The following is a 26,297-nucleotide window of genomic DNA, read 5'->3' on the forward strand; positions in this document are numbered from 1 at the left end:
TTCTAGAGCCCCCACAACGAAATGCAACTGAAAATATATTTCAGAAGTAATATTTTTTTTTCTAGAAAAAAAAAAAAACATTTAAAGCAGGTTCATCCTCTCAAACTGTTTTTTATTAAATCTTCCCCAAACTGAATTTTTAATGTGTGTTTTTTTAATTGCTGCTGACAGCAATCAAAAATGTATCTTATACTATAAAATAAAAGAAAATATCCCAAAGAATATGATATATTTCTCCTTTACACTTCATAGTGGTGGTGGGGAAATTCCCTTTCCTTCCCTCTTCAAAATGCTGTGGACTGGAAGAACCACAGAATTAATTTAAGTCTGGTTTTATTGTTTTTATTGACTACTCTGATTTGTGAAGACGTTGGAGGTAAAAAAAAAATTAAAAAAGGAGAAGGAAGGTGAAGGAAATGCACAGACTAGGGGGAGGCTGAAGAGCTCTGGCTGGAAGCACAAAGGTTCCCTTTTAAATACAATTTTTTTCAAACTATCTATAAAAGAGAATGAAATTGAAAATTATCTCTTAGCACTAGAAAAGGGCAGTGGGCAGGTTACAGTGCTGGCTTGGACAGGACAGGGATCCTGAGGGGCCAGAGGCTGATTGTGAGGGGCCAGAGGCAGTGGGGGCTCTGTAGGGTACCTGGCCCTGCTCCACACTCCCAGAGCAGCTGCTGCCTGTTCCTGAGGGCAGCCCCCCAGTCCTGGCAGGAGGAAAGGCCTCAGGATCAGCCCCTAGGGCTGTGGAACACTGGACACTGCAGCAGCAGCCTTTGGCTTCCCCCCAGGTGCAGTCCCAGCGACAGGCTTCCTCAAGCAGAGTGGCATCAACATCGACTCCAAGGGCTTCATCGTGGTCAACAAGGTGAGCCCAGGGGCAGCCCCTGTGGGAGGGAGAGCAGGAGGAGCTGGGTCAGCTCTTTTGATCTTGAGCTTCCCTGGGGCTGCCACAGGGGCTTTTCATGGCTTTTTATCTGCCAAGATGGCAGAATTGGAATTTTTTAATTCTTTGGGTTGGCCTGTGCAGGGCCAGGAATTGAACTCAATGACCCTTGTGGTTGCCTTCATCTCAGGATATTCTGTGAGATGATGAAATTCTGGAAGCATCACCAGGAGTGCCTGGGAACCCCCTCTGCAAGGGGGGGGTGTGCAAACCCCAGACCTCGATGCTCTGGCTTGGGTCTGGCTCTGAGCTTTCCTGGTATGGATATTTAGAGGGGAAAAAATTGAGATAGATCCATCTTTTCAAGGATCCTAAAGGATCTCATCCTTTCTCCCCACCACCAGGGACTGTGATGGGAGGAGCAATGTTGGAGCTGGTGGGTGTTGGTGCCTTGGGCAAAGGAGCATGTCGGGACCCTGGGGCTCAGTGCTGTGCAGTGCTCATCCCTGCAACTAGCTGTGCTCTATCAGCCAACACCAACAAGCCTCAGACTTCTGAGAGAGGCTCCAGGACACCAGTCCATGTGTCTTTTTATTGGATAACCCACTGGCTGAGGGATACTGTAGGTCCCTGCATGTGTGTTCTCATTTGAAAGTGAAGAAGGCTGAGTGAAATCTCCTGTGTGGGTCCCACAGCCAAGCAGAGGTTTTCCCTGTGTTCTGAGGGACTGTGGCAGCTCTGGACCACTCCAGCTGTGGAGTTTCTGTAGGGTGCAAACCCCACTAATGCCACCTCTGTTCCCCCCTGCAGATGATGCAGACCAACATCCCAGGGGTCTTTGCTGCTGGAGATGCTGTCACATTTCCATTGGCCTTGAGGAATAACAAGAAGGTTAATGTCCCCCACTGGCAGATGGCCCACATGCATGGTAGGTACTTTGCAGAAAAGAGCCTTTTCCAGATTCTCAGGAGATTTCCAAACCCTCCAGGGCAAGAATGAGACAAGGGCCAACAGAGAGACTGGGTGGTTGTATTGAACATTTTGAAGCATGTGTATCTTATGCCTTCATGTGTCAGCATTCTTGCCAAGCTTTGCCTAACAATGCCTCATCACCAGCACAGAGGAGCCCAGGGACAGGCTTTCCCATATTCCCTTTGCTCCCTGGCACTGCTGCAGGAGCCCGCTCTATTCTCTGCCCCAGGACACTTAGGAGCTTGCATCCTAATGCCAGCCTGGGCTCAGGCTCCCAGCTGGGCTTCCCACACTGCCAGGCTGGCCTGGGAGCGTTCAGCAGAGCTCCAACCCTTCTTGCCTCTCGTCAGCCTGGAACCCCTGGTGTGATGGGCTGCCCTCATGGCCACAGTCACACAGAGAGGTTTCCTGTGCGTTGGGTGAGAGGTTTTGGAACCACAGTTCCAAATTCAGCCTTTGGACACCTCTCCCATGTCCAGATATGTTTCTGCAGCAAGGACCGTACCCCAATGGTCTCCCTGCCCTCCAAGGGTTTGTCCATCCCATCCCCATCTGGGTAGGAGCTCAGCACACTCTCAACCCTGTCACTATTGCACAAGCTGGGGGGAAAGAGTCTCATGGGTACATGGCTCATGCCAGTGGAGGTGATAAGTAGGAGATGCACCATGGGAAGGAGTCTGAGCCCATCCTTGTGTGCTTCCTGCTTTGTCTTGGTTGCTGTGTGGGTTTTCTCAGCCGTAGTTTTTTGTTTCCCTGTACTCTGTGACTGCTGGTGTTGATGATGTGGCCTGAGTGCAGAGCATGGAGCTTGCCCTGGGGTGGCAGTTCCCCCATCCCTGTGCTCTCTTGCAGGCCGCATCGCCGCGCTGAACATGCTGGCCCACGGCACGGAGATCAGCACTGTCCCGTACCTGTGGACAGCCATGTTCGGGAAGAGCATCCGATACGCGGGTAAGGGGCTCCCTGGGGCTGCTGAGAGTTTGTGCTGCTGGAGGTGTCCTGGGATAGAGAAGCCAGGGTCACCTCCTTCACTGTGAACCCTCCCCACTGACCTCTGCCACAGGGCTGCTTCCCTGCCTGGCTTCCGAAGAGGTTCAGTGTCTCCTCTGAAACGCATCTGCCATGAAGTGCACTTCTGTAAACAGCATGGAGGATTCACTTAAATTAAATATTGGGAAGTAATTCTTCCTTGTGAGGGTGATGAAGCCCTGGCACACGTTGCCCAGAGAAGCTGTGGCTGCCCCATCTGTGGAAGTATTTAAGGACAGGTTGGACAGAGCTTGGAGCAACCTGGGATAGTGGAAGGTGTCCCTGCCCATGGTAGAGGGTGGGAACAAGGTGTTTTTCAAGGCCTCTTCCAACCCAAAACTCTCCTGTGATTCTGTGGTTTTTGGTACCTGCATCTCCTGGTGCTGGTCTCTTGGTCACTGCAGGACATTCTCCATGTAGTGCTGGAATGAAACACCCTGTCTTAGAGCTGGATCTGGAGAAATTGCTGCTGATTTCACTTCTTCTTTGCCTTCCAGGTCATGGGGAAGGATTCGATGATGTTGTCATTCAGGGAGATCTAGATGAACTGAAGTTTGTGGCATTTTATACCAAGTAAGTGTTCTTCTTGTCCATATTCCTACACAGGCATTCATCTGAGATTGCTAGGCTGGAAAATAGTTCTGCCAGAGTTTCTGTCAGTCAGTTTTGTTCACCTCTGCACAGTGAGTTTGTGGAACACTTATACAAGGCCCTGGAGAAATGATGTTCTGATTGTACAACAAGTTAAACTGGTCTTTGGGCCTGGTGTCTCTGCCCTTTGCCCTCATAATCTCTGTGAGCAGATGACAGCTTCTACTGGCAATTCCTATCAAATATTTCCTTCCCAGATGGAATCATGTTAATGATTTGTGACCAGTGCTGGACAGAGTGCTCAAGCATCACTGTTTCTGCTTCTGGTTTGACAAATTGAGCTCAAAAAACTCTTCTATCACAAGCTGTGAAGGTTTGAAGGAACTTGGGAGCTTTGTTATATCTGTAGTGAAACCCAGCTCCCTCCCCAGGTTGGGACCCTCCCTGGGAGCGCATTCTTGAGATGTGTTGGCAGCTGGGATGTGTTGCCTCAGCTGTTCTGGAGCCATGCTGGCTGTTTAGACTGGAAAGTCAGTGCACCATGAATTTATCCCAAAAATATTTGCTGCTGTTTATTCTTCTGTTTCCTCTGTCCATCCCAGTCTGAAACCAGTGGCCACAGAACATCCTCATGCTGGAACTAGAGGGGTTTCTCTAAGTGCTTTCTGATATTAAGGATAGGGAGAGGGAAACCAGGGAAGCAAAGAGCTGCCCAGCTCAGCTGTCAAACCACTTGGCAGTAGGATCCAGGCAGGGATGAGGAGGGAGCTCAGGACAGGAGCCAGCTCTGGCTCTGCAGACATCATCTCACTGTCCCTCTGTCCCATCTCCAATGTACCCCATGCCTTCTCCCACCCTGAGGGTGGCCCACTTGCCCATGTCGCTCAGAATGGAGCCTGGTGGATGGATGTGTACATTGGGCTTGAAGAGATACGGGGCTCACTGCATCACCCTGAGGATCCCCAGTGCTCACCCTCCTCTCCCTGGTACCTGCACACCTTGGGTAAACACCTGCTGCAGGGATGGGGCTCCAACTGGCACCCAGGGACCTTTACACACTGGATACAGCTCAGAGTGTGCTGGAACCTTGGTCAAAATTGCCTAAAGGGGTGGGTTCATGCCAAGGCACCACCTGTGCTGGGGAGAACTGCTGTGGGGATGTTCCCCTCCTGCAGCCTTTCCACATGAGAGCCTTTTATCTCTTTATCCCCACCCTAATTTGAAAGGAAACATCAGGTTGCTTTAATTAAGCATCTGAGAAGGTTGTTCAAAGGTAACGCCCTGAACAAGGTGCATAATCCCTGCTCCATGCCAGGGCCCCATGCTCCGTGGGGTGGCTGCAAGGTACAGGGGCTGCCAGGGGACCTGGGCTTGGTGGGCAGACCTGGAGGTCCCTGCTGAAGCTGTGTTGTTCTGCCACCCAGGAGGGTCTCCCGGAGCTGGCGTGTGGGTACCAGGATGGCATTCCATGCTGAGAGCTGGAGGTACTGGGAAGCACTGGCTGGTGGGGGTCAGCCAGTGTGCCCCCCACTGCTTGGCTCTCTGTCTGTGAGAGGCCGCTGGAGCATTTCTTTGTCTTTTCTTTTTTGGTGGTGGTTCTTCTAGTTGGTGCTAATGCTTTTGGACTGAGGACAGTCCCAAGTTGACCATTTCCTCCTGCTTCCTTCTGCTGTGCCCACCCTATGTTTGAACTCTTCTCCTCCTGGTCCTCCTTAGTTGTTGCAGGAATCACTGGTGGTTCCCGCTCCTACAGCCTGTACTCAGCATTGGCTTTCACAATAAGGCTTCTTCTGCCCCAGAGTTTGAAGAGGAAAGCATTTTTCTCAGAGCTGTGTAGAGGCCAATAAAAGGCCCTGTGCTGGGAGGTGTAGGGGACAGCACTCTGCAGATGTCCCCATGGCACACTGCCTTGACAACAGACTGATGTCCTCCTGCCTCTAAGATCTTGGAGACCAGGGAATTGCTGGAATTGCTGTGATTGTTCATTCAGTTTTCTCTGTGATTCTTCACGGTTCCCCACCTTTGTTACATTGGATGCTGCAGAAGAAGGGAAGACCATGTAGACACATTCACTGTGCTTCCCTCTTCCATATGTCTTCACAAAGATTTCTGATTGCTCCAAATCCCAAGTTCAGGATGGGAATTCTTGTTACCTTTGAAAACCTTTTGAAAAAGAGGGATTCTTCCTGGCTTCCCCCATCTGTCTGACAAAGAGTTCAAAAGCTGCTGCTGATGCAGGGTGCTCCAGCTCACCAGCATGCCGTGAACTATTTTGCAAAAGGAGCAGCTACCCTATGTCCTGCTGACAGAAATGTTTGGGCTGCATCCACCTTCCTGGCTGGCCCCTTTGGGGTTTGAGGGTGAGCCAGTGGGCAGCTGGTGGTTCCCTTCTGGTTCCCTTGCACACCTTGGTTATTCATTGCTTGGAACAGCACATTTTCCCCTGGTTTTGATGGGTAGGTCTCTCCAACCACTTTGTGTTTCCCAGCTTGGAGCTGGCTCTGCTCAGGAAACTGCTCTCCTTTATTTGCCATGAGCTTATTTAGGAATGGGAGTTTTTTGAAACAGTCTGTGATGGAGATGCCCCATGGCTTTGTAGACAGATGTGAGAGATAGCTTTAACTTTTGTGGCTGCACAGGGCTGAAGTGTCCTCTGAAACATGGCTTTTGCTCTCCTTGTCCTGGGAATTAGGCATATATCCCTCCCCACCGCAGCTGCTCTTTGCTCTGTTGATCCCAGAGCTCTTTGGCAGTTGATTTAAGAGCAGATCTTGATTTAGTGGGTGCTTCTACTTTTCAGTTTATTCAACAATATCACCAGAGTTTAAAATCTTACCCTGATCTCACATTGTGCATTCAGTTTTCTCTTATGGTCAGGCTTTGAAGGTTTACACTTGGATTGACCTCAGCAAACTCCAAACGAGAACCTCCCTTCTCGTTTGCCTGTGACCTTTAGCCAAAGCTCCTCCAGCAGTTTTACATCCTCTTCCTTCTCCTTCATTTGTTTCCTCTCAACCTTTGAGGCTGCATTGGGATCCTGCTAGGGGAACAGTCAGCCAACCTGGACATCCCATATACATGGGGACTTCCTTGCTGGGGCTATGGGACCCAGGGTTTGGACACCCCAGCTGTCCCAGTGCCCATGGAGCAGCTCAGAGAGGGGCACTCTGCCTGTTTGGAGGTAGGGACCAGGAAGGGGATGTGGAGCATCCCAACTGACTGTTCCACAGGAAAATTCTGTCCACCTGCCTCTCCACTCCCTCAGCACAGGGCAGCAGCGCAGGGATCACAGCTGGGCATCCTTCATATTGTCCAGGTTTTTATCCACCATCAGATCTACCTTTGGTGGTGTTTTCCCACAGATGCCAGGGTGGCAGAGCTGTCTCCATCACCCAGGCACCCTAGTGATGCTCATGACATCATCGTCAACACTGGTAGAACCAATGGGGCCTGCTGTGCCACTCTATACCCTCTCCTGATCCTTGTTCCAGCCACCTTTATCCAGTCCCTGTGGTGCTCATACCTTGGGATCAGGCCTGGCTCTGGAGTGGGTGCTCCTCTTTGTCTCCCTCTTCTCTCCATCATGGTGGGTTTTGGGTGGTGGAACTATGCCCGTCCAGGCTGCCCTAACTGCTCTGCTCTGCCTGGCCCTAGGAGTGATGAGGTGGTGGCTGTGGCCAGCATGAACTACGACCCAATTGTGTCCAAGGTGGCCGAGGTCCTGGCTGCTGGCAGGACCATCCGGAAGCGTGATGTAGAGTAAGTAGACAGGCAGTGGGAAGTGGCAGTGCCAGGGCAGAGGCTAAGCACGGCCATGGGGTGCTGGGCAGAGCTGAGCCTTTCACACTGATCCGTCTCCATACCCCTCTTGCATCTCCCTTCCTGTTCTGCTTCCTCCATCCCCCCTGTGCTACCTCTCAGCTGCCTCCAAGTCTGGCATCCCCCACACATGGGGTTTGTCTTAAACACAAGGACCCAAATCCTTGCACAGACAGGATGGGATGGGAATACTCTCTGCCTTTGGGCACTAGCATATCATCAAGGAAGCAGTGCTGGATGTTGGGGTGCACCTGGGCACCCAGTCAGTCAAGGAGACCTGCAGAGAGGGACTGGGTGTGTAGCCTGTGCATAACCCAGCCCAAAGAGCTGGTCGTGCGAGTATGCTGGCCTGGGGTGTCTCAGCCTCCAATTCCTTGGAGCAGACCTCATAGGCAAAGGAAATTTTTCTCCCTTCACTGTGCTTTTTAGACCATGCAGAGGAAAGAGCATAGCTTTGTGCTGAGGGTGGGTGCTGGAAGACAAATTCCAGGGAGGTGATAACAGCTGGGAAGAGGCCTTTAGAGTGGGAATCAGAGCTGCTGAGGAAATGTGGGTCCCTGTTCCAGGGGTGTTTCCACATCTGAAATAAAGCCAGATTTTTTCAAAAGCTCAGGGAGAGGAGCACTCCCAGCCCCTAGGAAGCTTTGTGTCTCAGACTCCCTGGGCATCCCTGGGATGGGGAGCATGTCGTGGGCCCCCTCAGCTGAGACAGGGTTCATAAAATGACAGAATAGTTTGGGTTGGAAGGGACCTTAAAACCCATCCAATTCCACCCCCTGCCCCCTTCTCTCCCACTATCCCAGATTGCTCCAAGCCCCATCCAAGCTGGCCTTGGACACTTCCAAGGATGGGGCAGCCAGAGATTCTCTGGGCAGTCTGTGTCATGGTCTCACCACCCTCAAAGGGAAGAATTTCTTGTGCCATCACCCTGGTACATCGGGAAACGATTGCTGTTGTCCCACTTTGTGGCTGGGAGGGAGGTGGTATCTTGTGGGTATCCTGGGGGTGGGGAGGGGCTGCTGGGACTGTGGTAGGGCTCAGGGGCTGGAGGAAGCCAGATTAAACCTGAATGTCTTTTCTCTCTTTGTCTCCTGCTGCTTTCACAACTTTAGGCTGTTTGTTCGTCACGGCAAGTACGTTCGGTTTGGGGTCCTGAGTGTGCTGGATATGAGGGGCTGGCAGGAGGGACAGCTGCCCCCCTGACTGGGCCATATCCCTAATTCCCATGTGGAGACACTGGTTATGGGGCGGGTGTCCTTATTTTGCATCCCCCTCACATGGGGGGCAGTGCTGGGTGATAGGGCTGGGGCTGCCAGGAGCCACATCCGGCACAGATCCTGTTGGCTGGGACCTTGCTTGGCGGGGGTTTGGCAGCTTTCCATGGATTTTCAGCTGAAGGGCAGCTTTTAAATATAAATAAATAAAATGTTTGAACTCAGTTTTACACAGAATTGAGGACCTGCAGGTGACTTTTTGGACAGTTTAGTGACAGGTGTGAGTGCAGAGGAGGCAGCTGATTGCTGGGATGGACACCAAGTACTGGACTAGCACCAAGGCACACCAAGAGCATTTGCCTGCGCACGTTGAGAAACCCCTCACAGCGCTGTTGTTTTTCTCTCTTTTAGAACTGGAGACATGTCATGGCTAACAGGGAAGGGCACCTAAAGCCACAGATGGCTGAGCTCTCCTGATGCTGCACTCGCCGTGGGGAGATGGGACAGCAGCTCCATGGCCTGGTGGGAACCCCATGGCTCAGCCATTTCCCTTTGATGAACCTGCCTTCAGATCTTCCAGGAGGATCTCACACAGCTCCTCTGCCCCTGTGCCTGCTGGGCTGGGGATGGGGCTCTGCTGTTGCAATTGCTGTGGAATGCTGGAAAAGCAGCCCACAGAGAGCGTGAGGCTTGGCACTGGCAGTGGGCATGGGCGTCATATGGCTCTGGATGCTGCCATAGGGCTGAGGGTCCCCAGGCGGGTGTGCCCCACGCATGTCCCTCACTCCCATAAGCAGCATGAGTGCCTTTGGTTGCTCCTGTGCTTTCATGCATGATGCTCCTTTCCAAATTCCCTTTGCTCCCAGCAGAGCTCCAACACGCATCCCTGCGGAGCCTGACATCTGCTCCTTTCCTGCATGGCTGCCGCTTCTGCCACAGCTCTCCCTGTGCCCACCCACCCCCGGGGCATCTGGGCGGGCCAGGAGATTACACTGGGTGATCTCTGTGCAGCTGGTGCTTGTGTTGTCCAGGCTGGTCCTGTGCAGCCCCACCAGTAGAGGTGAGTCTCTGTCCATGCTGAGGGCTCTGGAGCTCATCAGTCCCCATCCCAGAATCTCCTGTCCTGGAGCAGCCAAGGGGCTGGGATTCATTCCCTGTCTCCTGGGGCTTGGTTTGGGCTGGGGCACTGGCAGCTCTTGGGCCCATTGCCGGAGTGCATTGCAGGGGTACCTGAGAGCTGTGATGGCTCAGCTGCAGCCCTGGGCTGGGTGGCCACCCTTCCAGCCAGCCTTGAGATATCTCTCCTTAATGCTATCATGGGATCAGTGCTGTTGCTGAGGTGTTATTCGAGGAAAAATAACTGGGGGAGCATTTCTGGCTGTCCGTTCTCTGGCACTTGTCCAGTGTAGTGACAAAGCTGTATAACCCATCATGCTTGTACTCTGCTGTCCTGTTTCTGGTCCCATGCTGAAGAAGAGCCATGTCTCCAGCTCAGGAGTGGACCTGGCCAGCCACAGTCCAGAGTCCATCAGCCCAGCAGAGTGGGGGTTGAGAGTCCCCTTTGGAGAGACTCCAGTTCTTTGTTCTGGGGGCAACTCCTTCCCCAGCAGTCAGTGTTTTACCCTGTGTCCCAAACAAGAGGATTTATATTTTTAATTTGATTCACCCCCTGTGAATTAAAGCAATACTATTCTTGGGGTCTGGGTCATTTCTGATTCCTTCCAAGACCTTGGGTCACCTCTGCATGTTGGCCAGATTGTTCAAGAACCGCTTCTCTGGAGACTTACCACCTGTGTCCAGCTCACCTGTATTTCCAGTATTTCAGATCTTGGCTGGGTAGAAATGCCCCAGTGTCTATCACGTCTCTGGCTGGTCTCTCCTGGTTTCACTGCAGAGCTTTTCCCAGATGGAATGACCAGGAGGGGTGGTAGCAGGATGTGCACACTCCAGCACACATCCTGTGATGAACAGGGACCATTGTGTGTCTGCTGGATCCACAAAGCAATGGGAACTTGCAAGTCTCATCTCAGGCTCCAAAAGACAAATCTCAGTATTCCTGTCCACAGGTCCTCCTCCGAGGGCAGGGGTGGCTGGAGCTGCTCAGATCCTGGTGCCCCAGGCAGGGCTCTTCCAGAGTGGCCTAGGGCTGGGGGCACTGCCCAGGTGGAGGCAGCTGCCCAGGTACTGCCTCAGCTCTGCTCACTACTCACAAAGATCTGGCTTTGTATCCTGTGTCCTGCTGGTGGGATAGTTGGACTCAGCTTTGGTTGCTCCCCAGGGGACCCAGCTGGAGTGCCAGGGGACTCTGGGGCACCACAGGGTGGCATTCCCTTCAGCTGTGTGTATTTTCCCAAGCTCTCTGTCATATTCTCCATGCTGGGTGAGACTGGCAGCTCCCTCAGCACAACTTTGCTACACTGGGGACACAGTGGCAGAGTACTTTGTTTTTCAGGAAGATGCTTTTTGACCTCCTTTGCCTCTGATGGGGCCTCATCCAGTATTGGGCATGAGCTGCATAAAATGGGCATCACCACCACGTTCACAGGGCTGAAGACCATTCAGGGGCTGAGGAAGGACCTTCTGTCCCAGCCTACAGATGCAGTGGGGGTAACAAGTCCCATTCCCTGCTTTTTATGGAGGAGTTGTTTCAACCAGGGCTGGTAATATCACCCATGACTCAAGAAATCCCAGTCACCACTGTAGCTTTCCTTGAGACATGTGTCAGGTCATGGGCAGGGCTGGCTCAGATGGGTATTGCTCCTCTGCACAGGTGTGGGGTGGTGTTGAACCTGGGACTCCTTATCCAGTGCCTTGGCAAATGCTTCCCGGTGGTGAGTCTGTCCTGGAGCTGGGCAAGCCTGGGTTGTGTTCTCTGCCACCTTTCCAGGCCTGTCTTGCAATCTCTAATGCCAGGACAGAAAGTTTCCATCTCTTCTTAATAAACTGCCTGTTTCCATGAGGAATGAGAGCCCAGCTGGGGCACATGCAGTGACCCCCAGCTGCACTGCCCCGTGTCAGTTACCTCCACCAGACTGCCCAGGTACCATCTTGGTTGCTTACCTTGCCTGCCCATGCAGACCCGATGCCCCCAGATCCTGAGCTCTCCACCAGCTTCTGCTCCTCAGATTCTGGGGGCGTGCCTGTCACCCTGCCCATGTCTCACCTGTGTGCTGGCAGGACTTGGGGGACAGCTAGGGCTTTGCCTCTGCCCCATGCAGGTGAGACCCCATCTGGAGAACTGCATCTAGCTCTAGGGTCCCAGCACAGGAAGGACCTGGAGCGGCTGGAACAAGTTCAGAGGAGGCCACAGAGGTCCTCTGAAGGCTGGAGCCCAGCCAGGAGAGCTGGGGGTGCTCACCTGGAGAAGAGAAAACTCCAGGGAGAGCTCAGAGCCCCTTGCAGGGCCTAAAGGGGCTCCAGGAGAGCTGGAGAGGGACTGGGGACAAGGGATGGAGGGACAGGACAAGAGCAGGTTGGAATATTGGGAAGAAGATGGGATATAGTGAAGAAATTCTTCCTTGTGAGGGTGGGCAGGCCCTGGCACAGGATGCCCAGAGCAGCTGTGGCTGCCCCTGGATCCCTGGACCTGTCCAAGGCCAGGATGGATGGGGCTTGGAGCAGCCTGGGACAGTGGAAGGTGTCCCTGCCCATGGCAGGGGTGGGATGAGATGAGCTTTGAGGTCTCTTCCAAGCCAAACCATTCTGTGATCCTACAACTTCAGCTAATCAGATGCTGGTTTAACCATGCTTTCAGTCCCAGATGGTTTGGTTTGGGCAGCATATGGCAGTGAGCTCTGCAATTTCATTTTAGCTTTATCCAGGAAAAGAATCATCTCTTTCTTTGGTTTCTTGTGTTCCTTGACAGTTTCTGGCCCTTTAAGGACTCATTTATAGCACTTGCTCCCACTATTTGAGGCAGCTTCTCTGATGCTCCTTATGGGGTGAGTTGGAGGCTGAAGATCATGAGGTGATCTGTTGGGTAGAACTGACTGACACTTATAGAGTGTGTCCAGAGAAGGCAACAGTGCTGGGGAAGGGGCTGGAGCCCCAGGAGAGGCTGAGGGAGCTGGGAAGGGGCTCAGCCTGGAGAAAAGGAGGCTCAGGGGGGCCCTTGTGGCTCTGCACAGCTCCTGCCAGGAGGGGACAGCCGGGGGGGTCGGGCTGTGCTCCCAGGGAACAGGGACAGGAGCAGAGGGAACGGCCTCAGGCTGGGCCAGGAGAGGCTCAGGTTGGATATTGGGGAATATTTCTTCATGGAAAGGTTTGTCCAGCTCTTATACAGGCTTCCCAGGGCAGCAGTGGAGTCTTCATCCCTGGAAGTGTTCAAAAAAAGTGTAGATGTAGCACCTGGGGACATGGTTTAGTGGTGACCCTGGCAGTGCTGGGATAATAATTTGACCTGATGATCTTAGAGGGGTTTTCCCACCTTAATAATTTTGTGATTTTAAACTTGAAGTTCCTGAAGAACCTTTTCCTCTCATTCACCTCTGGCTCAGCCACATCCCCCACTGCTGTCCAGCACCCCTGAGCCTGGATGGGGCTTGAGGAACTCACAGTGATGGGTAAATGCTCCATGAACCTGGAGGCCTTGAAGAAGCATTTCAGGTGAAGAGTACCATCCTCTCATGAGGCATCCTCATCTGTCAGGGGTCTTTGAGCAATATTTGTGTTGATAGAGCCTGGCTGGGAGAGGGTGCAGTTGCTGCAAGTCACAGTGACAGGTACAAGCCCCTGGAGACGCTGTTGAGGGGGGATGCTCTGTGACTTGTGATTTTCTTGCAACTCCACCTTGTGATTCCTGCATGGGCTTGGTGTTCCAAGGTGGGAATTCTCCTTTCCCAGATCCCCCTTCCAGATCAGCAGCCCTGTCTCCAGGGAGCCAATGGCCGCGTGGCCCTGCGCATTAGCCTGGCCCGTCACCTCACTGATTCCCTCCTGGCTAATCCAGGCTGAGCCGGGCTGGGCTGAGCAGGGCTCAGCTGCTGTCCATGGCTGTGCCCACCCCGCTGCCCCCCAGCCTGCGCCGGGGCTTGGTGGCCTTCAGTGGCTCCCTCTTCATCAACAACAAGACGTGGGACAGCGGCGCTGCCCCCACCTCCCAGCCAGGTATGGGCACGGGGGCTCTGCAGAGGGGGCTTGGGAACAGGGGCTGTCTGTCCATCCCCATGGCCCTGCTCAGCACATCACCAAAACCCCTGGGTGCCTCTGAGGCACCAGCACCCAAAGGGTCCCTGAACCCACCCACCAGGGAGGGGAGCAAAAATAAGAACATTTGCTGCAATCAGCTGCTTGTGGGACCCGGGGTCTGTTGCTCCCCTCAAGCTGTGAGGGGGGGTCCCTCTGGGCAGGGGGAGCCCAGGGCTGGTGAGCAGCCTGCCCATCCCTGCCTGTCCTGCCTAGCTCACAAGGTGCTGTCCAGCCTGCCCCTCCAGGTGATGCTGTACTTCAATGTCTACTACTTCCCAGTCTGGTGCCTGGCTGAGGGGATTATGCTGCACCTGAAGGTACCATCCCATGGGGCACGTAGGGATGGGGGGAGCTGCTCCTGCCATGTCTCCCTGGGCATGGGTGGGGGACAAAGGGGGCAGGGGACAGAGGAGCCTCTTCAGAATTAATGGATCCCCAAAATGCCCTGACCCCCATGAGAAAAGATTGCTCATCTCTGCTAGAGATAGAAATCATGAACTTTCAGGCAGGAATGGTCAAAATGGGGGGGAAGAGTAGGCAGAGCTGGGAACCAGCCATGGTTCCAAACCAACTCTGCCATGGTGAGAGCTGGCAGAGCATGGAGAGCTATGTATGGGGAGGAGGGCACAGGGAGCTGGGCATGGAGAGCAGGGAGTGGTGCACAGGGAAAGGGAAACTGGGCATGGACAGCTGGACTTGGACAAGGCTGTGCCCCCATAACAGTACCACCTGCTGCCGTGGCACTATCAGTTCCTGCTGGTCACAGCCTTCCTCATCCTCTCGCTGGCTGAGGGCTCCCGCCTCTACCTGGGCTACCTGGGGAACCTCCAGGAGAAGGTAAGCACTGCCTGCCCTGGCCCAGCCCAGCTGGGGGAGCTGGATATCCCCTCACTTAGGAGCCATGTGCCCATCACTGTCCTTTCTCTGGTGGTCTGCCTGGAGCTGTCCTAGAAGAGAATCGTGGGTAAAGGCATGACCTGGAGAGAGGGAATGAAGGGGACCCATTTGCCCTCCTGCTGTGTCCCTCCACGCAGGGGTTTGACAGCATCTGACCACAGCTCAATGGAGCAGGGACATCCCTGGTCCCCGGGTTCCAAGGCCAGCAGAGGCTAACGCAGGAGCCTCCAGGGGCAGAGAGGGTCCCCCCAGCCCACCACTGCCTCCTTGCCCTACCTCAGCAGTTTCTGATCCTGCAGGTGCCTGAGCTGGCTGGGTTCCTGCTCCTCTCCTTCCTGATCCAGCTGCCCCTCCTGCTCTTCCTGCTGTCAGACAGGCAGGTCATCCACCTGCCGCTGGAGGTGCCCATGCACAGCTTGTTCCTGGCCTTCCTCCTCCTGGAGATCGTGGCTGCCTTCTTGGTGCTGAGGACTATGACCAAGCAGCTGGCAGCACAGTTCTACCTGCGACAGTTCCAGGAGGGTGGGAGGGGCCGGCTGGAGCCTGGGGGCACAGGGGGACAGGCAGCCGAGATGGGCTGATGCTGCATGACCCCTCCACCCCACACAGCTGGTCCTGGCAAGGAGCATTAAACAGTGCTTAAACCCACAGACACTGTTTCTGAGCTTTGTGGAGGCCCCAGAACAGCACCCAGGCACAGCCCAGCTGATCCCTGCCTTGCACCAGTTAACACAGCCTGGGAAAAGTGGGAGGGAGGGGTCACCTCTGAAATGTTCTGGCTCACCCCAGGGCTGTGCCTGTTCTTGCTCAGCATCAGCCCTGACAGGAGGCAGGAATCAGGGTGCAGGAGCCACTGCACACCCCTAGGAAGTACCAGCCCAGGGCTGGAACTTAAAACGTGGCTCCTAAACCCTCCTAAACCCCCCTGAGCTTCCCAGGGAGCTTCTGAGGATCCAGGTGGCCTACATGAAGCCATCCCAGCTGGAAGGGTGCCATGAGGTGCAAGAGCAGCACTCCACAACCTTACAGTCCCTCCAGGGCTAGAGACAGAGCAAAACCTCTTCCCACTTCCAGAACAGCTTTATTCCATTGCATCCTTGTTTTTCAAGGGAAATCAAGGCCCAGGATCACTGGAACAGGGAGAAATGCAAAATGCTTTAAGCCTCTTGTGCCAAGCAGGAGCAGCTACGCCCCAGCATCCTCTGGGGGAGCTCCGTGGGCAGCTCTGCTCCAGCACCGGCTGTCAGTGCTGGGAGCTGCCCCTGGCATAGCTTTGTGCTCCAGGAGCCAAGAACTGCTGCTGCTGCTGCCAGTGCTTCTGCAGGAAAGGCAGACGCTAACCCCAGCAGTGCCCACCTGGGCCAGCACTGGCCCTCCTCCACCAGGGCTGCAGCCGTGTCCCCATCGTATCTACCTGCAGGTGGCTCTGCAGGGAAAGGTGTTTGTGGTGGAGCATTCCCGATGTCCCTAAGCTGTGGCCTTAGGCTTACCTTTAGGGGGTCTTGCCTGCAAAATGAACAGGGACATCAGTATACAACAGGCATGGAGGCAGCCCAGGTGGCCCTTGGCTACTCTGCTTGGTTCCATGCAACCAGATTCACTGCCCAGGACCCCCACCCCACTCTGGATTCGAGATCAGGCATTAGGAAAGTTTCCCCCCTCATTGGATGGAGCAGCTTTAGGACAGTTCACCAGGAGATGGGGGATCTCAGCCCTCAGAGGCTCCAAAGACTTGGCCAGACAAAGCTGGAAATGACCTGAGGCAGGGCTGCCAGCTCTTCTGGTCTGTAGGGGCCTCCCTGTGACTCCCTGATTCACCAGGGCAGTGAATTCCCACAATGCAGTCATGCTTAGCACATGAACCTGTCAATGAACCACAGATCAGGATGTGCCCTGAAGAGCTGGCGCCTCTCTGCAGGGAGTCCCATAAGATTCCCTTTGGAAGAGGGTGAAAAGCATAGAGCTGGGTCAGTTTTCCAGGTAAGGTCTCCATGGTGACCCACTGATGCATGTTTTGACAGTAGCTGAGGTCATGGTGCAACTTTCCCTGACTCCCGGCACCAGCTGGATCCCTCTCCCAGTTCAGACTAGCAACCAAGCCCAAAAGTTGAAAACTAAGAGCTGCTCCACCAGGTTTTCCCCTGATCTTGGGAACTGAGTTTTAACCAAAGGGAAGAAAATCATTAAATCCAAAATGATTCACTTCAAACCCTCCTCTCTCCCATGTGGTCCTCTCCTTACCTCCTCAAACTTCTCCTTCCAATAAAGGTCAGCCTTTGCATCAAGGTAGAGCAGAACCAGGTCACAGACCATTGTAGCCTGGAGACAGGCAAACATTGAAGATGGGAACCTTCCCACAGGAATGCCTGGCCTTCCATCCTGGCTCCCCCTGTGCCCTGCAGCCATCTGTGGGCATTTGCTGGGGCAGCGAGCCAGTCCTGCCTCCAGCCAACTCCACTGGCTCCTCTCTGACCCAGCCTGGTCCCAGGAGCTGTACAGGAGGTCAGACAGGATCCCCAGGCTGCAATGGATGGACAGGGAGGGCTGTTCCAGCACCTTCACGGTCACATATGGACTGGGATGAGCATGTCAGGGGGGAGAGGGGCGCAGGTGGGGGACTTCCCTGTAACTCTGCTGGAAGGGAAGAGCCACAGAAGGGCTCTACAAGGGGCTGCCCCACCATAGTGACAGGACACTGCATCCCTTCAGTCAGAGGAGAAGCAGAGAGGAGCTGCTCTCTCCTGACAGCAGCATTCCAGTGATGCTCTGTCCCAGGATCCACACATAAACCTGGCCACCATGAGATGTGACTGCCAGCACTTAGGATCCCAATCCAGTGGTGTCATTACTAATGGTCACAGGGAGACCTGAGCTGACACCCTGCCAGACCATCTCCCCTCTGTGCTGGCTGCCACTAAGGAAGCCTTGTGCCCAGGCAGGCAGGGAAACAACTGAGAAGTGGCACTTCCCAAGGCATGGACCAAAGGAGAAGAGCGTATCTGGAGTACTCACAGCACCAAAGAAGGCGATGCTGGTGCCAAAGCTCACGGCGGTAGGAACAATGCTGAACTTCCCAGCCTGGTGAGAAACAGTGGAGGGGCAAGAGAGAGGGTGAAGAGTGGTCAGAGGGGTGAGAAGCTTGTGGGCTGAGCCTTGCGGGGCAGCATGCTCAAAGTCAGGAGGTGCTGGAAGGATCCAGGGATATTTCCCCATGCTGATTTGTAGGAAATCCCCCTTTGGTTGTCAAAGAAGGGACTGAGGTGCCTGATGACCTGGAAGCAGCAGAGGTTACTGTGACCCACCTGCTCCTGCAGGCACAGTAGGAACTTCCCTCTTGCTGCAGCTGCCGCCTATGGAACCACATCCCAGCAAACACAACCCTGATGTGATGTATCCCTCCCTTCACAAATGAGTCTGGTAGTTTCTCTTCTGGCTGTTCTCTCCTGCTCCACAGCTCCTGGACCTGCTCTCTCAGCCTAGAAGTGGTACACCCTGTCCTGCACTGTGTTCTTCACCTTCTTCAGGTGAAAGGGCACTCTGAACATGAAAGACCAGCTGTGGACATCTCTCAGTGTGGGAAGTGCTCTCAGCACAGGCTCCCTCTTTGGAAAGCTAAGCACTGAGTTTGTGAGTCATGCTGCACAGAGTAGCATCAACAATCTTGGAAACATGGAATAGTTTGGGTTGGAAGAGACCTTAAAGCTCATCTCATTCCACCCCCTGCCATGCACAGGGACACCTTCCACTACCCCAGGGTACTCCAAGCCCCATCCTACCTGGCCTTGGACATTTCCAGGGATCCAGGGGCAGCCACAACTTCTGTGGGCAACCTGTGCCTGGGCACCATCACCCTCACAGGGAAGGATTTCTTCCCAATATCCCGTCTAACCCTGAGAAGCCATCCCCCTTTGTCCTGTCCCTCCATCCCTTGTCCCCAGTCCCTCTCCAGCTCTCCTGGAGCCTTCTCCTCTCCAGATGAGTACCCCCAGCTCTCCCAGCCTGGCTCCAGAGCAGAGGGGCTCCAGCCCCTGGAGCATCTCCAAGGCCTCCTTTGGGCTCACTCCAGCAGCTCCAAATCTTTCTGTTGTTGGGGACACCAGAGCAGGTGCAGCACTGCACTTGAGCAGGGCAGAGAAGCAGAATCCCCCTTTACCTCCTGCCCACAGTGCTGAGAAGGAGTCCAGGGCACAGGGCATTTCCGGGCTCTCAGTGCACATGGCTGGGGCATATCCAGCCTTAATCACGCCACACCTTTTCCCCCTGAGGGTACTTTTAATCAAGAAGGGATTAATTGTCCAGGTTCAGTAGAGTTCACTTTGATCTTTGTCAGGGTACTCCCACCATAACTCTGTCAGAGGGACGCCCTGAAGCCCAGTTCACCTTGCCTACTGAACACTTCATGGCCCCCATGTCAGACCCTCAGAGAGGGAAATCTCCCCCCTCAGGGCATTACCAAAAGGTTTTTCTTCAATTAGGAAAGACTGTTTTCTCCTGCTCTGCTTAGAGAACTCTGGGAAGAGGTGAAGAGCTCACCCAGGTGGGGAGAAGTGAGGGTAGCAGAAACCACAGGGGCAGGGTGGGAGCAGTGGTGTGAGGAATCAGCCCTGGGGTGAGGAGCTCCCGGTACCTGGCCGTGCACGGAGAGGTCAAAGCGGATCCCGTAGAGCTTCAGCAGGTTCCGGTAGAGCTGCTGCTGCGAGCCCCAGTAGTAGGAGGCAGTTCTGTGGGAGACATTGGGATGGCTCAGAAAGGCAGGGAGGGAAGGGGGTGCCAGTGCCAAAGGATTGCTGGGCCTCTGGGTTCCTGCGTGTCCTCCAGGCTGGGGACTGGGCATACACATGCAGTGATGACTCACTGGCACCAACAGTGGGGCATCAGCATCCCCTCAGCATCCAGTTTGGGTCACTGGGAGCACGCAGCTCTCAGTGTGCCCAGCCCAGGTGGGGACAGTCACAGGTCCCTGCCCTCAGGCGGATAATGCCCTGCTCTGCTCCAAACACAAAAGAGCTACAAAGCATGGGAATTGCCACAGCAACCCTGTACTGACAGGCCCTGCCCTGAGCTATCATCTCCCAATGCCTTAAAGGTCTCCAAGATCTTTAAGTCCAAACAATTAACCCAGCACTAACCCATGTCCCCAGGTGCCACATCTACAGAGCTTTTAAATCCCTCCAGGGACAGGGACTCCACCACTGCCCTGGGCAGCTGCACCAGGGCTAGATAAACCTTTCAGTGCAAAGATTTTTTTCTAACATGCAATCTAAACACTCCCTTAGTGCAACTTCAGGTTGTTCTCTCCAATAAGGCTCCTTGTTTGGCCTGGGAGCACAGCCTGACCCCCCCGGCTGTCCCCTCCTGGCAGGAGCTGTGCAGAGCCCTCAGGGTCCCCCCTGAGGCTCCTTTGCTCCAGGCTGAGCCCCTTCCCAGCTCCCTCAGTCCCTTCTGGGGCTCCAGCCCCTTCCCAGCTCCGTTCCCTGCCCTGGACATGCTCCAGCCCCTCCAGGTCTCTCTTGTCAGGAGGGGTCCAGAGCTGCCCCAGCACTGGAGGTGCCCCAGCAGTGCCAGCACAGATCATGTGCCCTTGGCCTTCCTGCCCACCTGGGCACACCTGGGTTCATGTTCACCTTCACATCCTTTTCTGCCTGCACCTTTCCAGCCACTCTGCCCCAGCCCCAGAGAGCATTCCATGGCGTTGTTCTGACCCCAAGACAGAATCTGGCACTTGACCTTGTTGAACCTCACACCACTGGCCTCAGCCCATGGATCCAGCCTGTCCAGTTCCCTCTGCAGGGCTTCCTGCCTTCCAGTAGATCCACACTCCCACCCAGTTCAGTGTCATCTGTGAACTGACCGAGGCACACTGCCTGTCCCTGCTGCTCCTTTCAGAGCATCCATCAGAACTGAAATCTCAAACAACTTCCATGCGCTGATCCCACAGGCCTGTGTGGCCACTGTCCCAGCATACTCACCTGAAATTGTACCTCATGTCCTGCAGGCTGAAGGAATACTGTGGTTGGCACTGGGTAGCGGGGTGGTCCAGGTCGCAGTTCCACTCGATAAGAACTCTGATGCTTCCCCCCTGTGAAACACATTTTATTCCAGGAGAAGCATGGAATCAGATTAGATGAGTCATTAACTGTTCAGACATTCTCAGATCACACATTCCCTGAGCATTTCAGGTCAGTCCTCTGCTTCTTGCTCACATCCTTGGGGAATTTTGAATTGCCTTCCATAGTTGTATAAAAAACAAGTACCAGCAGTGCGAGGTCTCCAAAGTTCTCTCCAGCTGCCTCCACTATGTCACGGACACGGAACACAGGGCAGGAGGGGTTGAAGATTGGATCATATGTGCAGCTCTTGAAATAGCTGGGGTCACTGGTTTGTAAAGTGTTGCACCTGAGACAGGAGAGAGGGGGGGGCAGGGGTGTGGGAGGTCATGGAGCCCAGCTGTGGGACTGCAAAGGGGACCCTCCCATTGGATTGGGCCTGCCAGTGCTCCTGCTTTGAGGGGGGACAGTCAATGCCTTGCCTAAAGCCTCAGATGGAAGAGGGTGGAGAAAAAACAGCCCAGAGGAATCTCACATGGAGTTATCCTCTATAGCATGCACCATGGCCTTCCCTTCCACCTCTTTGTGCTCCTTTGTTTCTTCCCAGCACCCAGCTGTGGTCTCTGCTACAGGTAACAGCAGGGACAGTTCATGCCGTATCCCCTGCCATGGTAAGGCAGCACAGTCAGCATGCCCGGAACTGTGGGGCCAGTGCAGCCCTTTATTTGCCTTCTGTGAAACCACTTTGCAAGGACTAAAAGACAAAACCATTAGTTTCACTTCCAAATGAGAGCTTGGGAATGCCTGGCCTTGTCTGGCTCTCTGCAGTGCTCTACATGGGCAGATGGACACCGGTCCCTCTCTCTGAGGTGTCCCCAGCCCACTGCTCTTAGAGCTGCACACCCAGGACAGCTGAAGTGACCTGTATTCACCTCAACACCTGTCCTGCCCTAACTGCCCCAGCACCACCTGCCCTGGGTGCCACTGGTTCCACGAGTGCTTCAGCTCCTCAGCCCCATCACAGCCTCAGTGCCAAGGCTGGACCAGGCTGCATGCTCAGCCCAGCTGGGACGTACTGTACTTACTTGGAGAAGTTAAATTTGGTGAAGTGGACAGTATTTTTTATAAAAAGAGTGAAATTCTCTGCCTCAGCCAGAAGAGGTTTCCTAGAAAACAACCACCAACAAAGTCAAGTCTTGCACAGTGGCCAAGGCCCTATTTCCCAAGCTCTGCAGTCTCTCCTGCAACCCCAAGATTTTGGCTACAATGGACAGGTGCAAGAAATGCTCTTGGGTAACACCCTCTGAGTTTAATTGACCAGAAAGTCAATGTCAGAGGTCCCCCAGAGCCTGGTTGTCCCTTGGGCATATGTGGTCTGACTCCTGGTAACACAGAGGGAGAGAGCCAAAGCTCCCAATATCTGCTGTCTCCTCATGTGTGATTACCTGGGCAGGGTGCTATTCTCCACAGGACACCAGCCATAGATCTCACAGGTGGAATGGGTGGCATTGAACATCAAACATTTCCCAGTTTTTATCCCTAGAAACAAGACAATATAAGACAGGCTGAGAGAGTTGGGGTTGATCACCTGGAGAAGACTTTGGAGAGATATTAGAGCCCCCTCCAGGGCCTAAAGGGCCTCCAAGAGAGCTGGAGGGGGACTTGGGACAAGAGCCTGGAGAGACTGGACACAGGGAAGGGTATCCCAGTGGCAGAGGCAGGTTCAGATGGGATATTGGGGAGAAATTGTTCATGGGAGGGTGGGCAGGCCCTGGCACAGGTGCCCAGAGCAGCTGGGGCTGCCCCTGGATTCCTGGCAGTGTCCAAGGCCAGGTTGGACACTGGGGCTTGGAGCACCCTGGGATAGTGGAAGGTGTCCCTGCTCATGGCAGGGGGTGGAACAGGATTGGCTTTAAGTTCCTTTTTAACCCAAACCATTCTAGGATTTTGTTTCTTTAACAAAACACCCAGTACCATTGCCATGAACCACAGGGTTTCCCATGGGACAATCTGCATCTTCTGTGCACATCCCGTCGAGGACAGAGGGACTCTGGGAGGGACAGAGAGAAGTGCTGTCACTGTGCTGTGCAGCTACCTGAGGCCATGCTGTCGCTCCCCTGCATTGTTGCACTGCTGCTCCTGCTTCTCCAAGTCCTTCCCAGACAGAGATGAACATTCACCAGCCTCTAGCCAGTCAGAAGAGAGGCATGTCCAAAGGGCAATTCTTCCTCTCCAGAGTACTTGCGTCCTGCTGCTCAGTGGCAGAGGAAGCCTCATGAACTATCTCAGACCTTCCAGATGGAACTGGGAACAGGCCAACAGGGATTCAGGAGGGCCCTAATGACTGAGCCTGTTAAGCACCTTGTAAAGTACCATGATGAATTCCCCGGGGAAGAGCTTAGTAGACCCTAAATATAGCATGACACGAGTTTTTCAAGAGACCTTCACCCTTACTCTGGACCTACCTGATTGTCAGGAGCAGTAAAAACCTCTTATTCAAACACAAAAAGATGATCGTAGCTGGAGAAACACCATTAACACCTCCCCCATCTACCCGAGGCCATAACAGGAGTCACCAGCTCATCAAAAACCCACTCCTCAAGCTCTGACGGCACAGAGGCCCAAATGCAGGAGGGGAATCCTCAGTTGTGTGCTCAGAAGTGGGGGTCTGTTCAGGCCTTCCCTGGGCTGCCCCAGGACAGCCTCAGCCATTCATTCAGGTGTAAAATCCACCAACATGATCTTAGAGGAGCAGTATCTTTGGGCTGGGTAGGGTCTGCTAGGGATCTGGAGTCATTATGGGATGCAGGAGAACATCTGGGGATTGCACCAGGTGTTCAGGGAATGGGAGGAAGAGAAGGCATGGGAAGGAGGGAACTTGGTAGTCTGAAAAGGAACATAAAGGGATAAAAGGATGCAAAGACTTAAGTGCATGTACAGCTGCTGAAACAGCTCGGCTCATGTTTGATGCTGCCTCTGGCCATAGACAAATTCATCTGCCAGCACCAAATACTCTGGTCATCAAGAATATTAAGGCAACTCAAACACCCTGCAAAGCCAAAAGCTGCCACCGCTAAATATTCAAAGCTTTCCAAATATGAATGTCATCTACAGTCCCAGTGCCAGGAACTGAGGAGCTCTTGGAGACTAGCATGAGGTGTAGGCTGGGACAGGCACCCACACACACCCCAGCTCTGGAACGGAATGAAATCCTCAGCTCTGTGTGTCCTCGGCTTGCACACTGGAAACCCAGCACCTAGAGGTGCCTGTGGCTGCCTGGGAGAACCCCAAAATGCCCTACAGCACTTGTCTTCCTCCCTGTTGGGACCTTAGGAGTTCTCAGCATTTTAAAGAAGGATCATTGGTGCCATTTTCCCCAACCCAAACCCAGTGTTTCTCCTCCTCTGCAGCATTTGGCCACAGCAGGAGCTGAAGGGACCATTAGGACAATTGGTGCTTGACTTGGGTACAAAGTGCCAGCAGTGGTTCAGCTTAAAGGACATTTGCCCCCATCTGCTGAGCTGGGTTCAGCCTGGGAGAGCTCAGCAGAGGAGCTGGCCTGACTCCAGCCTTAAAGGGAAGAATTCTCCCAGAGAACATATACAATTAAGTGTGGGATAGCTGGAAAACCATCTAGACCTTGTGCTTTGTTCCTCCTAAAAATAGGACACTAAGATGGACACTAGTACTGCAGCAGGGAGTTATCAAGGAAACATGACACAGGTATCCATGGATTGTGTGTCAAGGCATCCTCTTGTTCAAGGGCAGCAGAAAGCCTGGAATGGTCATACAGTGCCACCACACAAAGAGTTCAGAGCTGGAGAGGCCCCATGTCCCCTGTCCTGGCCAACAGAAACAGTTCTGGTAGAGCATATGCATACACATCTTGGCTAATGAAGGTATGACAGAGCAAGTGCAGATGTGCTGGGGAGCACTATGACCCAGTGAGTACGAGGGGAATTGGGTTTTGTGGGAATATAAATCCATTTTCCCTTTTATCTGGTCTTCCACTGGGTTCTGCTGAGCAGCAGAACCACTGGCTCCATCTCACCCCTGTGAGGCCGGGCTGGGGCAGGTCCGTTCACTCACCTCGGGGCAGGTGCCTTGGGCTTGCTGGATTGTGGCGATGAAATGGGTCACCAGGAAAAGTACATTTTCTCCCTGGGAAGCAAGAAGGTGCTGTCAAAGGGAGGCTGACACCAGGGTAGGTCCAAGGGGACGCCCTGTGACACCATGGGCAGAACAGGCACTAATGGACTTGCCTGGACTTTGGGAGACCTGTGGTACCCGCGGCAAGATGACTGACCGTATGTGTGACCTCCCTGTCTCCGCCCGGGGCCCAGCCGTACCTGCGGGGGCCAGGTGAGATCCGCAGCGTCCCAGAGCCGCCGGCCCGCGGCCTCGGCGACCGCCGCCCCCTTCACCTTCGTGACCACGGCGACACGCGGGGCGGTGTCGCGCTCCTGGTACCCCTTCCGCAGCAGCAGCACCCACCTGCGGATGTGCGGGGGGCTCTGAGGGACCCCCGGCCGCGCCCGAAGGCTGGGAGGATGTCCCTACCCCAGCGGGGAGTGGCCAGCCCGAGGGCAGGGTCCCTACCCCAGCAGGTAGCCAAGCGCGCTCAGCTGCAGCAGCCGGTGCAAGAGCCCCACCCGCCGGTTCCGCGTCAGCGAGAACTTGGCAGTCTTGTAGTCGAGCAGGGACCCGCAGGGTGGGCCCGGCATGGTGGCACCGAGGGAAAAGGCGGGCACGGTGAGGATAGCGGCACCAGGAGGGAAAGGGGGACACGGTGAAGATAGCGGGACTAAGGGCAAAGGCGGGCACGGTGAGGATAGCGGCACCAGGAGGGAAAGGGGGGCACGGTGAGGATAGCGGGACTAAGGGCAAAGGCGGGCACGGTGAGGAGAGCGGCACTAAGGGCAAAGGCGGGCACGGTGAGGAGAGCGGCCGCAGTCACTGCAGCCCCGCCCCGCCCCTCCCGCAGCCCCGCCCCTCCCGCAGCCCCGCCCCGCCCCCCCCGCAGCCCCGCCCCGCCCCTCCCGCAGTCCCGCCCCGCCCCTCCCGCAGTCCCGCCCCGCCCCTCCCGCAGCCCCGCCCCTCCCGCAGCCCCGCCCCGCCCCTCCCGCAGTCCCGCCCCTCCTCGTTGCCATGGCGGCGGGGGCGGGAGGGGGGGGGAAGCCCTCGGTCCGGGCCTGCAGCTCCCACACTGGGGCGGGGCCGGGGCACAGCGGCCCCGGGGCCTGCCAGAGAGCCGGGCGAGCCTCCGCCCCCTCCAGCCGCGGGCTCTCCCCGCAACGAGCATCCCAGAATGGTTTGGGTTGGAAGAGGCCCTAAAGCCCTTCCATTCCACCCCTGCCATGGCAGGGCCACCTCCCACTGTCCCAGGCTGCTCCCAGCCCCAATGTCCAGCCTGGCCTTGGGCACTGCCAGGGATCCAGGGGCAGCCACAGCTGCTCTGGGCACCTGTGCCAGGGTCTGCCCACCCTGCCAGGGAACAATTTCTAATTCCCAAGATCCCATCCATCCCTGCCCTCTGGCAGTGGGAGCCATTCCCTGTGTCCTGTCCCTCCATCCCTTGTCCCCAGTCCCTCTCCAGCTCTCCTGGAGCCCCTTTAGGCCCTGCAAGGGGCTCTGAGGTGTCCCTGGAGCCTTCTC

At 54.8% G+C, this 26,297-nt stretch overlaps 3 protein-coding genes across 6 annotated transcripts in view; 2 read left to right on the forward strand and 1 right to left on the reverse strand.

The window, feature by feature from the left end:
* Window positions 1–9,076, forward strand: part of AIFM3 (apoptosis inducing factor mitochondria associated 3) — a 54,694-nt gene extending 45,618 nt beyond the window's left edge. The window contains 7 exon segments of the mRNA XM_066561908.1: window positions 792–868; window positions 1,697–1,814; window positions 2,711–2,809; window positions 3,385–3,460; window positions 7,133–7,237; window positions 8,410–8,430; window positions 8,923–9,076. Of these exon segments, the coding sequence (XP_066418005.1) occupies window positions 792–868; window positions 1,697–1,814; window positions 2,711–2,809; window positions 3,385–3,460; window positions 7,133–7,237; window positions 8,410–8,430; window positions 8,923–8,962 (536 nt within the window). The 3' untranslated portion in view covers window positions 8,963–9,076.
* P2RX6 (purinergic receptor P2X 6) lies at window positions 92–25,475 on the reverse strand. Of its 4 annotated transcripts, XM_066561909.1 has the most exons (12): window positions 25,242–25,475; window positions 24,992–25,136; window positions 24,732–24,803; window positions 22,617–22,692; window positions 22,088–22,181; window positions 21,728–21,808; window positions 20,850–20,991; window positions 20,565–20,674; window positions 19,223–19,316; window positions 17,608–17,673; window positions 16,837–16,914; window positions 15,657–16,101 (listed from the first exon to the last, which is right to left on the reverse strand). In XM_066561909.1, exons 1-12 carry the CDS (start codon window positions 25,364–25,366, stop codon window positions 16,063–16,065), a joined length of 1,122 nt encoding a protein of 373 aa, XP_066418006.1. In that variant the 5' UTR covers window positions 25,367–25,475; the 3' UTR covers window positions 15,657–16,062. The 4 variants fall into 4 exon arrangements, with proteins under 4 accessions (XP_066418009.1, XP_066418006.1, XP_066418008.1 ...); XM_066561912.1 differs by lacking the exons at window positions 15,657–16,101; window positions 16,837–16,914 and adding an exon at window positions 92–887; XM_066561911.1 differs by lacking the exon at window positions 21,728–21,808.
* LOC136564128 (transmembrane protein 17B-like) lies at window positions 10,338–15,243 on the forward strand. The gene is made up of 3 exons (XM_066561914.1): window positions 10,338–14,015; window positions 14,422–14,535; window positions 14,895–15,243. The coding sequence occupies exons 1-3, from the start codon at window positions 13,500–13,502 to the stop codon at window positions 15,174–15,176; spliced, it is 912 nt and encodes a 303-aa protein (XP_066418011.1). The 5' UTR covers window positions 10,338–13,499; the 3' UTR covers window positions 15,177–15,243.
* Window positions 25,476–26,297: the final 822 nt, after the last annotated feature.

Source organism: Molothrus aeneus, chromosome 18, assembly GCF_037042795.1.
Source record: "Molothrus aeneus isolate 106 chromosome 18, BPBGC_Maene_1.0, whole genome shotgun sequence".
Classification (NCBI taxonomy): Eukaryota; Metazoa; Chordata; class Aves; order Passeriformes; family Icteridae; genus Molothrus; species Molothrus aeneus.